Source organism: Symphodus melops (assembly GCF_947650265.1).
Source record: "Symphodus melops genome assembly, chromosome: 6".
In the NCBI taxonomy this organism is placed as follows: Eukaryota; Metazoa; Chordata; class Actinopteri; order Labriformes; family Labridae; genus Symphodus; species Symphodus melops.
Window position 1 is genome coordinate 14144303 of NC_136696.1, and position 14215 is coordinate 14158517.

At 42.9% G+C, this 14215-nt stretch overlaps 2 protein-coding genes across 3 annotated transcripts; one reads left to right on the top strand and one right to left on the bottom strand.

The window, feature by feature from the left end:
• Positions 1–133: 133 nt before the first annotated feature.
• tmem60 (transmembrane protein 60) lies at positions 134–2372 on the top strand. The gene is made up of 2 exons (XM_079345578.1): positions 134–328; positions 563–2372. Exon 2 carries the CDS (start codon positions 643–645, stop codon positions 1045–1047), a length of 405 nt encoding a protein of 134 aa, XP_079201704.1. The 5' UTR covers positions 134–328; positions 563–642; the 3' UTR covers positions 1048–2372.
• LOC306825067 (lysine-specific demethylase RSBN1L-like) lies at positions 2188–13904 on the bottom strand. 2 transcript variants are annotated; one of them, XM_079345577.1, is made up of 8 exons: positions 13305–13904; positions 12931–13044; positions 11816–12510; positions 6052–6189; positions 5820–5962; positions 5487–5654; positions 5157–5265; positions 2188–4643 (listed from the first exon to the last, which is right to left on the bottom strand). In XM_079345577.1, the coding sequence occupies exons 1-8, from the start codon at positions 13792–13794 to the stop codon at positions 3021–3023; spliced, it is 3480 nt and encodes a 1159-aa protein (XP_079201703.1). In that variant the 5' UTR covers positions 13795–13904; the 3' UTR covers positions 2188–3020. The 2 variants fall into 2 exon arrangements, with proteins under 2 accessions (XP_079201703.1, XP_079201702.1); XM_079345576.1 differs by having other exon boundaries at positions 5157–5268; positions 13305–13903.
• Positions 13905–14215: the final 311 nt, after the last annotated feature.

Consider the following 14215-nt stretch of genomic DNA (forward strand, 5'->3'; position numbering starts at 1 on the left):
CTACATTACCGTTTTTATTACTCTTATCGTGTGTTTAATTTTGTAGGTTGTTTTTGTCTGTTTTAAACACACTGCTCCACTCCTCAAGTCCAGTAGGTGTCGATGCACCTTTATAGCTGGTTTCTCAACCTCCAATAAAAACAAAAGAAGAAGAAGAAGACCGGGACAGATCCGGAACAGCTGCAGGACTTACAGGGAGCTAAAAGCTAAGTGGTCTGAACTCTTCGAGCGGCTCTGCTTTCAGATAAATAAATAGTTTGAGAGTTTGGACTTTAATCTGGTGAATAGTTGGTCCTTCCAGAACAGTCTGACTATCCGAGTGACCCTGGTAAGGCTTGTTTTTCCCCCCCTGTATGCTTGTTGTTTGGGTTTGAGCCTCGGCTCGGAGTTAAAGAAACAGGATCAGGAGGATTTCTGAACCACTTACACATTTATGAATGCCTTGGCTCTTGTGGTGGGGCTTTTCACGACTGAGTCACTTAAACACGTTGGTATATATGCCCTTAAATGTGTGATGACAGTGGAAATGTCTCTACTGTGTGATTACGTAGTTCATTTTCAGGTCCCTGTGGGTGTCTCCTTGGATCTGGTCCTCAGTCTCTCCTGTTTGGGGGTGATCGGCTCTGCGCCTGTCCTCTGTAGATGAAGATGTCCCTGGCCCAGCGAGTGCTCCTCTCCTGGATCTTCGCCCTCATCTTCCTCATCATGCTTGTACTCAAACTGGACTCTAAGATCCACTGGAACTGGTTTCTGGTTTTTCTCCCTGTCTGGACATTTGACACCATCCTCATCCTCATGCTCATCGTAAAGATGGCAGGACGGTGCAAACCTGACTTCGAGCCCAGGGACGGAGAGCACAGCTTGAAGAGGAGGCTGTGGTATCTGACAGCACTGCTGCTGAAGCTGGCTTTTTGTCTGACTCTCTGTTCACACCTGGAGAGGATCTGTGACATATGGGTCAGTGTTGTGTGTGTGCCTCTGTGGGTGCTGCTGGGGGGAGCACTGGTGGAGCTTGGACACAGTGTTTTCCACTACAGGAGGGACTGACGCAGGAACACGTCTGCACGTGTTTGTTTTTAATTCAGGAAAAGTTTATAAACTCCTCCAACCCATCCAGTGGATTATCAGGAAAGATGTGACTTTTGCATTTGGATCGAGTATCAGTCAGTCCTGATTTATCCCCCACCGAAACGGTTTCATTTTGGGATAACAAAGTCCCCGTTTAATGTCAACCATGGGGTTAGGAGTGTTAATAAGCTCTACACATTGTGGGGAAAGTTGGAGCAGTGGATCCTTTTCTCTCACCATACTAAGGAGATTTTATGTGCACCACTCTACAAAGTACTGTTTCGTATAATCATCACTATTTTCTCTTCACTTTTCTTTAGGCTGCGAGAATTAAGAGTGCCTTTTGACTTTAAGTCTATGTATATATATATGAGTCAGGTTTTACTTTTAAGGTGACCACAAGCATGAGTACACATACATACAGTGATGTTGTAACAATGGTATCGGCTCCACACTAGCTCGCACTGTGTGCCACTGAGCCATTTGTCAGGACCTTAATATTTCCTGTCTATGGTCAGGACTCAGGCTGGCTGATGGCCTCCAAATTAGCATATCGCAACTCCTATGCGTTACATGGATGGTGATATTTTTGTTTTCACAACAGATTCAAACAAAGCCATTTAAACGTGAGCTACAGATTAAATATTGGATTTTATTAGCTTCATTATCCATTCAAGTTTGCAAAGCTAGGAGTTTAACTTGACACTGATCCTAAAAACATGATTTATGGATGACTGTGATTTTACAAGAGAAGTCTTTTGACAAATATCAGCAGCATCAGCCAACCATCAGAAACTCCCAAGTGTCCCTTTCCTCTGAGCTACGGTTTAAAAAAGTCTTGGCTGTGAGCAAAGGTGGGATTCTACTCTTCATAAGCCATAAACAGCTGCTGTGATGATCATTTTAACCTGTGCTCATATTCTATTGAAGACATCTGCCAGATTAAAGACCATGTTATTGTAAAGATATTTAAAAGAAGTAAACCCTCATTTACAGTTTGTCATTAGTCCCACCTGCACTACTCTATATATTTAGCGTCTCTTAAACAAACCTGCAAATGTAGCTAAGACAGAAATTCTGTTTCTTCCTGACATTGACACGCAGCAGACAGACAAAGAGTCAATATTTTTGAACCATTTATTGAGAGGTTCTGATCAGAGTATAAATCACACTACCAAGTCTTATCTTAAGAAATAAAATGTATTTACAACCATTTTTTTCACATACATTGGTTTCAAATAAAAACAGACGGTAAATGATATAAATAAGTTCTATGGAAAATAAAACTTGTCTTACAAAAAATATATGCAATTTCTGTATACATTTTCTCACATTGGTGCTAATAACATCTATACTGTACAGTTTTGGTACATACAGTATCATTTACAGCCCTGTGTGAGTCAAACCACCTCCAGTCTGAAAACAAAGACTTTTTGCCAAGATTTTGGAGCGTTAGAAACAACCAACTCCATCGAGTAAAGCAAAAACGGCAAAGAGGATTTTAGAATCAGCCCGGTGACGTGCTGAAATGTCAGATACAGTGAACGTAAGAATTTCCTATAGCAGGTAGCGAGGATGATGGTTTTCAGATGGTTAGTCCAGTACCTAAAATAGGTTCTTGAAGAGAGAAGCTAAGTAGTGCACAGGCACTGACACATTGGTCACATAACATTTTATATAGAGCCTACATACATTCACTAACAAACGTGAAGTGAGCTACTTAGCTTACATTCTTAGGCACTGATAAAATACTTGGGAGAGTGCATCCTCTTTTCCCTGCGTCAGTGGACTTAGTGTGTCAACAAAGTAATGGAATGCACCTGCTCGTCAATTATTACAAATTTTTAAAAAAGACCAGTTGAAGTCTGAAGCAAGGATGCATCTTCAAGTACTTTAACAAAGCCTCTGCGCAAGTTGTACAGTAAATAAAAGAAGACTAGACATCTAGACATTCATATTAAGAAGTCTTTCTGTGTTTGGGGCATGTGTGTTTTAAGGGGCTGTTTTAACGAGTGCTGCTGTGGCCTAGTGTCCTGTAAGGGCGTGGCAGGTTTCCCCTGCATTGAGTCCTTTACTTTTGGTCCTTTAGAGGGCACAAGTGTCCGAGAGTCAGAGCCAGGCTTTGAGGAAGAGCCCCGAGAGTCACTGTGATGGTGGCTCTTAGGCCGACTGTCTGTGAAGGAAAGGGCCAGAGTCTGGTGAGCCTCCATGGGCTTAAAGAGGTCGAAGGTGATGAGCGTCCGTGGTGCTCTGTGTTCTGGTGGGGCGGCACCAGAGGCAGGCTTCTTCCTCTCTTCTTTACTGTTCACATCTTTGTCCTTCTTTCCTTCCTTCTTGATCTGAATGTTCACTAGTTTTTGAGCCACCACCTTCCCGTCTTCCCTCCCGGACTTTGCCTGCGCGCTCAACGCGTTGCCCTCTCTTTGCCCGCTCTTCTCCTTTTTCCCATGAGAAGACTTGTGTTTATGCAGACTTGCGTCTCGAGCGTCCTCTCTGTGAGACGCTCCCTTGTCTTTATCGCTCCCCGTGTGCTCCTTCTCTCTTTTGACATGGGCTTGTGTCTTTGAGTCCCACTCCTTGGCCCATTTCTCGTCTCTGTGAGCATGCAGCGAGGTTTGAGAGGCTTTGCTGCCCTCTTTTGTCCGCTCGTCTTCCTCCTTCTTTCTCATCAGATGCACAGGCTGCGTCGACGCGCTGCCCTCCGTCCTGAATCTCTCCTGCTCTCTCCCCTTGTCCTTCTCTTTCTCCCTGTCTTTCCCCTTGTCCTTTTTATCCCTGTCCTTCTCTTTACTTCTTTCCTTGTCCTTCTTCTCTTTCACCCTGTCCTTTTCATCTTTATCCCGCTTTACTTTATCTTTTTCCTTTTTCATTTGATGTGTGTTGTAAGTGCTAGTTATGCCGTCTTTAGTTTTCTCTTTCAGACCTTGACCTGGTGTCATCGTCTTCAGCTGCCTCTCGTCCTCCAAGTCATTCTCCTTCCTAACTTGTAGCGACTTGAAGGTTGTACTGTCCACTCCAGCCTCCTCCTGCATTGTCTCTGCACCTTCATCACCCCCTCCCTTACTCTCCCCTTTCTCATCTTCCTCACTTTTGGGCTCTGTTAGTGTATGAGTGACTACATCTTCATCGCTCTCCTGTTTAGTGGACGATAGAGACTGTGTTGTTGTCAATTCCTTCGTCTCAACCTTCTCCTGCTCTTCCTTTGTAAAAATCAGAGTCTGAGCTTGTACCTGAGCTCCCTCTCTTTCCTCAGCATCCATCTCTTCCTTTTTTGTCACTCTATCAACAACTGGGTCGCATGCCCTCTCCTCCACCTCCTGATCTTCCTCCTCCTCTTTGATATGAACAGTGACTTCTGTGGGTGAACACTGGTCCTCCTCCTCCTCTTCATGCTGGTGATACTGTTTAAGTCTGATATGCCAGGCCAGACTGCACACAGCAGACACCGTTTTGAACTGGTGGACGACTCCTCTGGGGATGAAGTAGATGTCATCGTGGTAGAGTTGTATCCGGGCGTATCGGATCCCCTCCCTCCTCAGCTGGTTCAGCTTGGCATCATCAATCCACTGCACACACTGTGGAGGCACAAAGGGAACGCGTCTTTCAGTCTAAGTGATCACATCTATGATTCTAACATTGAGAGACACCATGTGTCACACAGGGTCAAAGTATTAAAGTGAGCTGACGACAGAGTCGACGTGGCACGTTAGAGGTAAGAAAGCAAGAATCGGGGTCTTTCTTTTTTTTGCACTTGAATTGTATTACTTGACAATTTGGACATACTGGGATAGAATTATAAAACAAACTTTACTTTCAAATTGCACTTATAAAGTCAATGTGATTCAGATATACAGTAAGCGTGCAGCAGAGATGGGACAAGCTGGCAAATTCCAGACAAATATCCACTCTGCCATAGCTCTGTGTTTAGTGTCCACGGGATCCTGAACAAATGTCCGTCTCTTCAGCACCTAAACACTCTCCTATCATCAGTGTTGCTGCCTCTGGCTGTTTGAGGTTTGGTCCTGCAGCTCTTTAAAATGCATTTAAACCCTTCAATCCTACCAGGAACAACTCAGATGTAAACCCACCTGGGACAGAGGAGGTTCATGGAGGTCCAGCTGCAGCCTCATGACCACATCAGGGAAATCTCCGGCGTGGAAACACACCACGTCTTTGGTGATCCGGGCAGGAGCATTGCTGCTGTAAGACCAAATTGACACCAAGTCCTTAGCAAGACGGTTCTGAACTGTACTAAAGTATAGTATGTACTAACTGTGGTAGAGGATACATTTATTCGTGTAAAGCAGCAGAGGAAAAATGGACTTCCTGAACCGAATTGTTTACGTTGTATTCTACACAGGCCTGTAAGTATTTGCATTAACTGTATGATGAGGAGAAAGACGTTAGTGTATACTCACTCCTCTCCGCAGCGCACAGCCTTCAGCACGCCCACGGCAGCAGTAGTTTGTCTCTCAAACCCCTGACCGATATGGTCAGCATGGGCTCTTGTCCGATCCTCAAACAGCATCTCCCGGGGCTCGCTGGCTCTGGGTAAATACTGCAGGTTCTTTATCTCATTGGTGGACCTGAAACCCATTTATTCCCAACAGTCACAACATGTTCAGGGATGGTAAAAGAGTTGTGCATGCAGGGAAGATGGGAGAATTTGAATTCAGTTTTAAGCGCTTCATTTGTACGATTTCAGCGAATGTACACGGTCAAATATTGGAGGAATCACTGTGACAGCCCACCTTTTCCTTTTGAAGGGGGACTTTGGCATGTCTGCCATAGGGATCATCTGTTCTCCTGGTCTGACCCACATGATGGGGCCATCGTCGCTCTCAGTGGGACTCTGCAGCCGCAGACTGGAGAACGTTCCCCAGGGCAGAGTCCGCTGTGTTAACAGAGTCAAAAACATGTTCTTATAGATTTAAAGCCATGAACAAAAACACAAGACGGGCTCGCACAAGCTTGCACACTAACCTCTAGAAAGGGAGATTCCTCTAACATGTTTATGAACTCTGGAAAGTAGTCTCCGACCTCTTCGTCCACAGCCCCCACCAGACTGACCTGCCGCATGGCCCCGGCACGGTACGTTCCCTGGGAATATGTCCGCTTCACCTGCAGGAGGGACAAGTGATACAGGTCAGACCCCGCCCATTTCAAAGATGTATACTTGTACATCACTGACTGTTGAGACACAGTTTCAAAATCTGTTGTGTGAATATTTTATGCTTGAAAAATCAAGAAAGACGTGCACATCCGTCAGTGGGTGCTGGATCCAAAAAACACGCACAGGTGAAGAAAAGCAAAACATCAGCATGACGCGTTTGATCCAAGGCTAAGACTGTCAGGTTGGTGTAACCGTTTCTGTTTCTGTACTAAAGCACCAAATGTTAGTACCAGCCATACCTGCTTGTTGGTAAACTAAACAGGAGCCTAACAGCAAAGATCTAGGTCTTTTCCACAGCACTACAATTGAAGCTTGGTAAGCACTAGTTTCTTCTAACACAATATAAAGGGTGTACCAAGGTCTGCCTCGACTGCTTCATCTATTCTTAAATGCGTCAACCAAGAACTCCTGTAGTCGACTCCAGCTGCTCCATTAGACATTCAACTGGTTTTAAAGAGCTCGCCTTAGCAGAGCATGACCCCCCCCCCCCCCCCCCAAAAAAAATAAAAGATTTCTGAAAGTTATGACTATTTAAAAACTTCGGAGATAACAATCTCAATTTTTATTTGTATTGATTTTTTTGTTTACTCCACAACACTCCCAGCTGCTAAGCTACATAATGGTGCCAAGAGGAAACAAGCGATAAGTTGGACGAAAGACATTCAGTAATCATGTTCCTAAGCTAGCAGCAGCTAATGAAACAGAGCGAGCATGTGGCATCAAGGAGGTCAATGGAAGGGATTACCGGGTTCAGTGTGAGTTCATTTATCTGATGACGTAAGAAGGTAATAGTTGTCTGTCATATCTGAATAAAAGCTCATCTATGTAAAAGGTTTATGTGGGAAAAGAGGAACTGACAATGAATGATCATAAGTAGCTTCAGTCACATCAAGGCTTTGAAGATGATGCTCCAGTGTCTTTAAATCATTCCTCTGCCTCACGCAGTCTGAGATGAACAGCAGCAGCACGCTCCGTGTCTTTGATTGTTCTTCTGTTCTCTTTTGCTTGATCTACCGTTTATTTCTTCTTGTGGATTGACAAGTTACATGTGTTTAAATTGGCTGTGTGAAATTGTTTAAAAAACCCCGTATCTGTGAAGTGATGGGTCTGTAGTCACCTGTGGTTTTAAACTTTGATGCAATTCTAGTAAAAAAAAATAATATATTTTTTAAAATATATATATATTTTTTAAAACAATCGATAACCGTTATTGCTTTGAAATCACAAAAAAAAAAACAGGCCCTGGGAACCCATCCAATATCGATTAAATTCTTGAAGACCAAATCAAATCTTTCCCCGTTTATATTTTCATTCTTAAATTGCAATTGCTTAAAATTCTTTTCTTTTTTGGTTTACATTTAGTCTATTTACATTTCAAAGAGAAATGCAGCAGCCTATCAGTTGATCCTGTTGACGATGAGAAGTCATAAATTCAGTTCAGACAATCAGCCGATTTCATTTGACATGAGCTGGTTCTGTGTTCTTTTCATGGAAAATAATTAAACATTTAAAAACAACTTCATGTTTTAAATCTTTATCTGGTTCAAGTCATCGCTCAACCACATAACTAAGGATTTTCTCCCATACAGAAAACAGTTGTGTGGGACAACATTCAGAGTCAGGTGAAGGTCGACTGATAACGATCTCTACAGTACGTCTGTTTGATCCTTCATCACATTTGAAGGCGAAGAGGACTTTTGATCAAAGGGCTTTCATGTGTAAAGACATGAAGCAGGTATGATTCCTCTGAGTTATTGGTCCTGTTTAGTAATACAATGTAAGATGGAGCTCATCTGAGGGTTAAGGTGTATACATAATGTTCATTGTCTTTCTTCCTTGTTGAGGTTTGAGCTCCTTTGAAGTGGCTTTAAAAACATTTTTTCACACTAATTTATTGTCTTTGTAAAGAACGTTTCATTTGGACCGCTGGCTTTGCTGCCTCTTTCCCTCCCCTTCATCATCCTTGCTTCCCTCTCTGTCCACTACGCACACAGCAACATAATAGTACGCTCTACCTGCAGAGTAAAACCCAACATGGAGTACAAGTCACAATTAAAACCATGAATTAAAAGTTCACAATACAAAAAGGTGCCCTTCTGTTACACAACGGTCAGACTGACTTGTTCTTGATACGGTCTTAGAAAGGGCAGAGAGCAACATCTCTGTACATTCACACTGATTCTTAGACGGCGACATGTTGGTGTCCCAGTCAGTGAAGTCACATTTCATTTAACACAGAGACAGACAGAGCTGTGCTCCTCCTCCGATGACAGTACAGAGGATCACTTTCTCTCACTATTATGCCTCCCTGACATTTATATTTAAGGCTGAAACGTCACAGGGACGTAGATATTGCGCCTTGAAACAGCATTCTGAATAAAGCTAATGACGAGTAGTGAAACAAGGTGCCAATTACTCAGTATTAAATTGATCAAGTAAAAACAAACCTAAACAAGGCCAGTCTACAGATGAAGCATGGTGATCAACCAGGAATCACAAACCCCGTCATGTGTTCTGGATGTGATTCATTGTCATTAAAAAAAGAAGCTCCCGAGGCTCTGTGACCCACAACCAAGAGGGACTTCAAATACAACTGTACTGCTGTGCCTATTTTAATATGTATGACTTTATGCTCGAAAGGTATTTATTTTCTCTCTCTTCTTCGTTGCCTCCCGTGTGTACCGTTCTTTTTGCACTTTTGCGTTATTTAAGTATCCATTTTAATATCCAGAAGATTGACGACTAAAAACCCAAACCTCTGAAACCACCTCTGAACTCGTACGGCAAACCGCCTGTTTAGTGCAGACTCATTATTATGCATACTTATTTATATTCATGTGTGTTAAACATAATTCAAGGCTGAGCACTCGCCTTATTGCCCTTTTCCTAACCAAAATGATCCTTATATTTAAAAAAGTGTGTGTGTGTGTGTGTGTCTGAAAAAAAGCACAGCTCAGTGCAGCTAGAAAAAAAGGGAAAGAACATGTACTAGTTAAAATCTGTTCAAAATGTAAAACAGTGATCCATTGAAGTGAATATGTATGATCGGAGCTTTTTGCTAGCTCTTAAGTGTACACAGCTTGATTGACACGAAGGAAAAAACGGAGTCCCGTGTTATACACGCCAAATGTCAAAGTGACAATAACCTGTGACGGAAAATGAAGCAAAATAGTGCAAAAAAAAAAAAAAAAACTGCAGTTCCTCAAGTGTCCACATGAGGCTGGTTCCAAAGACACAGTCTGTATTAACATGACCATTTTGATAGCATAAATGTTTAACAGCATGACGTGGGCCAAATATCTAAATTCATTATCAGCACACAGTGTACAGGAGGTCAAACCCGGGTTCATTTGATGAAGAAGAAGAGTTATAGGGAGGTGATTAAACTGACTGTAAGCAGGCCAGCCACTGAGGCTTTTTGTCAGGAGGCTTAACGTCTGACTCAGCAGCACATCTCTGCCCGTTACCAAGACGACCAAAAGTTAGGTTGAGATAGCATTTTCAGTATAAAGACTGCCATTAATGGACTTCAAAAGAGCACTAGTGAAAATGATGATGACATCAGTGAGACGACGCAGGTGTTTTATACAGTCTATACGCAGTGCTCCAGGGGACCATGCAACCTCTCTCACAGATGACGCTTTCAAACACAAAACTTCCTGAAGCTGGGACATGCATGTATGAACAGCCAGTGCAGCAGGACTTCAGGGGCAGTCGAAGTGAAAGGAGTGAGTATGTATAAACCGATCAACCTGGGAAACATGGTCTCCCATTGTGGGTCTCTCGCTTGACTAGTTATGGGTTTTGCTGACCAAAATTCAAAAAGGATTCTTTCATGTTGAAAAGATGAAACTGTGTGATATTGTCTTTTAATCCTATGTAACATTCAATGAATTCTTTCCTTATCATGTATGCATTTATGAAAGCTATAGATAGATCATGAGTAAGTTAAATGTCATGACACAAGTCAGTGACTGAAATAACCTCAACACGGTGTCAGTGGGTAAAGAATGAGCAGTAATGCTATGAGAAGGACGACACAGGAAGGACATTGTATTAGAACAGCTCTATTTTTAAACTAACACTTTATAATTTGTATTTTATTTTGACAAGGTTTTGCTGACGGGAATTTCTAACGGTCTGAAAAGGACGATAAGCACAACTGCTGTTTTACCCCGGTGGGAATTTCTGGATCAGGCCTCATGCCCAACCCACCACTGCTGACAGTTTGATGACGGGTCAGAGAGAAGTGTGCACCAGAATGACCAGACGCAGAGAAAACACTGACATGTTTGAGCCTCTGTGGGACTCTGAACTGCACGTGACATTGACATCTTTAAAAAAAAAAATCTTTTATGCAGTTTATAAAAGCTTCTCACTGCCAGTGACTGACATGGTGAGTCACTAAACAAATAATAACGTTTTATTTCCCAGAGTTTAATTGTATTTTCTGTAGTGGAAGGGGGCTCCAGGTTATGTCTAAAAACTGCACACTCGACTGTGTTTGCTGTCAAAACGTTCGTTGTGTTAGTACAAACTCGAGCTCGCTTTACCATCATGTCGGCTCTTCTCTGCACTCGAGGGTTTAGGTTTCTTTGCTGCTGTTTTTTAGTACCAGCCAGTTTTTGAATAAAGCACGTTCTTATGAAATGTAGCCAGCCTGGGACACAGATTTTTAGTGAAGTGTACAAACAATTTCTTTAGAGAAAACTCATGCTAGTGAAAAACGCAACCATTTGCAATCATTTTCATAGTTGAGATCAGTCATTTTAGCTGACTTAATAAAAGTTAAAGACTTTTTAAAACTGAAGGGAGCTGAAAGATAAAACCCAGCCTCACTATACTGCACTGTTTTAAGCGTGACTTAGAAAACATGCAAAGTTAAGAAAACAAAAACGTAGCTTTCATTCATAAAAGGCTCTTCTTACAAACATTACAAGAAAAAACTCTGCATTATAACTTGCTTTGATTTAACAGACTGAACTTCTGCTCATGTATTTTTCTGGTCCCGGACTGAAAAAAATCATATTGATATCTTTTTAATTAGACTCATATGACAAGATTTAGATAAGGACTGAGCACTTGTTGAAATGACTTCATCTACCCATGCTGTATAACGTCAAGCAATTAAAACTGCTCGGCATTATAAAGACTCATTGATCCTGACTAGGATACAGGTGAGGAGTAAAGAGATGACATCACACAAACCATCTATTTTCTAGATTAAAGATTTGTTTTACTCTTTCACTCCGCAGGAACTGAACTTTTTCAAAACCAAATAAATAAAGTGCTACCAAGCACTCAGACAGCGAGTTATTCACTGTTGGTGGATGAAACAATGTGACACTGAGTTAAGATACTCTGCTGTATAAAAATGTCCTGGATGCTCAAACACTTCGAGAGCAGGAGAAAAGAGACCACAGGAAGTGTGTGAAGCCTGGAGAGAGAACTTCTAAACACAAGTGTGCTGCTCACACTTTTCTTCACACTCTCAAAGTGGACATTTCAGCATTCTCCTCCTCCCCAGTGGACAGTCAACGAAAAGACAAATTATACTAGCGCCAAGAATCTTACCTGAGAGTGGAAGTTGACCATGGTAGTTGTCTCTATGTCCTTCTTCCCGAGCACCTCCATCTTTACTGGCGCATTGGGAAACTTGTAGGAGAAGTAGTCCAGGAAGTCTGGGAGGTAGGAAGCAGCTCCGTGTATAATTCCCATCACAAAACACGCAGCCTGAGCGTTATCCTCGCTAAACGACAGCGTTACAAACTCCTGGGCGAAACGCTGCATCTCAGCGGGCGACAGACAGGAGAGCTGATCGCTGTAGGCGTGCGCCACAGATGCACCCCCGTTGGCCTGCTGCTCGATGTGGATCAGCCGGCCAAACTCCAGACCGGAAAGGCCCGGCTCGGGGGCGCAGTGCAGCGGGGAGCTGTAGCAGAGTCTATCTCTGACCATGGAGGTGACAGAGGCAGAGGTAGCGGCAAGATCCTGGTGGTGATGTTGTTGTTGTTGTTGTTGTTGTTGTTGTGGTGCTGCAGTATGGAGCAGACTGCTGCTGTCGTTGTTTCCATTCATTCGACCGAGGAACTCAGGCGGGCCCAAGGACACTCCCGAACAAACTGTTTGACATGAGCGATGATATACTTTGGGTCGATTGTGTCTCTCCTTCATCCGCTCGCCGTCTTTGTGCTTCTTTTTCTTTTTCTTCTTGAGCTTCTTCAGCAGGAGGTCTTCCTCTGAGCCGTCTTTGGGCTTCTCCTGACAATCTGTGGAGGAGAGTACAAAATGTTTTGACTCAGAACAAGGACGGTGATGTGCAGCAGGGCTGGTTACAAAGTCACACACACTTTATTTAAACTTATCTATATAATCATATTGACTATTTTGTACACTTGGTGGAAATCATGGGCATGTTCTTACCAAGGTAGGGTTTTAGTCTAACTTCACACATTTGTCATGAAGACATATTTTATCGCCATTTTTACATTTTGTAAGGAATAATTTGTTTAGCTGAATTTGACTTATTTTCCAAAAAGTAGTAGTTGTAGATTTAGAATTTAAATTTAGGAAAGTTGTTTAAGTCCAACCAGGTGCTTGTTTTTGAAGAGAAACTATAGAAAGCAGACTTGTGTAATCAAAGTTCAAAACTCTGATCCCTCTTGTTCAGTGTTACGTTTCATCCTCACCTGTCTGCGGAGAAAACACCTCTCCGTTTTCTCTTACAATGTCATGTAAAGGAGGCGATCTGTGATTTTTCCACTCTTTAGACTTTTTCTTTTCTTTCTCCTTCACACGGTGATCTGTGGGGAGCAGGAGAGGAGATAGGAGGTGAAACGCTGCTTCATCCATGCAGAGCAACACAACTGACGAACAAACATTTCCACGTGTATATATCTCTCTCTCCCTGGGCCTAATACACACTAAGGCCTGTGGTAGGGGGAATTACATAATAACATTTAATACATTTTATTGCAGCAGTGAGTAACATGAAGTTTTAAATTTGACAGTAAAGTGGTTGAACAGAGAGCTTTAATGAGCAGGCTGGCTGTGCCTTCCTTACCTCTCTGGAGCATTTTCATGTCGCCGTTCTCGGTCTTTGTATGGCAGCTAGCAGGGCTCCCTCTCTCCACACTGACGCCTGAGCTCCGCTGCGCCTCGCTGCGTCTCTCCTTCTCCTTCACTCGTTTCTCTTTCGCCTTCTTCATTTTCGGGGGAGAGGCGAGGAAGTTGCTGATTTTAAAGATTTTCCGAGCGGGAGTCACTGGCAGCGCAGCGGCGGTGGAGTGGCTCGCCTTGGCCGGGCCGAAACTCCATTTCGCTGGGCTGCCACAACTCTGCTTCCCGTTGTGTTTTTCCCCTGCGCACACCTCTCCGTTCAGTTTTCTGTGCTTCAGGCCCTTCTCCTCCACCCGGACCTTCTTTGGGGGCGGCGGGCAAATGTCGCTGGAAGACTGCGGTCGGCACTCCGGTGGCCGTTTAGCTAGCAAGGGTTTAGGTGAATTTGTTTTGCTGTTTGCTGCGAAATGCATGGAGTCCACGGCCTCAGCCATCTTGGAAGTTTCTATTTTTTACGGTAATACGTAACTGGTGCGCGAGAGCCAGCCCGGGGGCGGAGCTTAACGAGTCACGTACGACGCAAGGAGGGAGGGAGAGCCATAGACAGGATTGTTTACAGCCTGCAGGTCAAGAGACGGCACTGTAATAACTGAGCACATACACTGACTACTAATAGCTAAGAGGTCAGCATTTGAGCTAAATGAGTTTATGTTTTATAGAATACAAAAGTAATATTATTATGATTATATATTTTATAATAATATTATACAGAGGAACTGTTTTTGTTTAAAAGACATAAGGTAAGAACTAATAAAAAAAAGTAGATATGTTCCTGTAAGAGGAGATAATATATGGAATGACCAGGACGATCATTTAAAAAAAAAAATCTACTAATTTGAGGATGTTTAAAAGACA

Bases quoted from the DNA above. Each gene is read 5' to 3' on its own strand.
- tmem60 (XM_079345578.1), top strand. From the start codon at position 643: ATGAAGATGTCCCTGGCCCAGCGAGTGCTCCTCTCCTGGATCTTCGCC.
- LOC306825067 (XM_079345576.1), bottom strand. From the start codon at position 13,794: ATGGCTGAGGCCGTGGACTCCATGCATTTCGCAGCAAACAGCAAAACA. The intron at 13,045-13,304 runs GTAAGGAAGGCA...TGCTCCCCACAG, and splicing joins CATGAAAATGCTCCAGAGAG to ATCACCGTGTGAAGGAGAAA. The intron at 12,511-12,930 runs GTGAGGATGAAA...TCTCCTCCACAG, and splicing joins GGTGTTTTCTCCGCAGACAG to ATTGTCAGGAGAAGCCCAAA.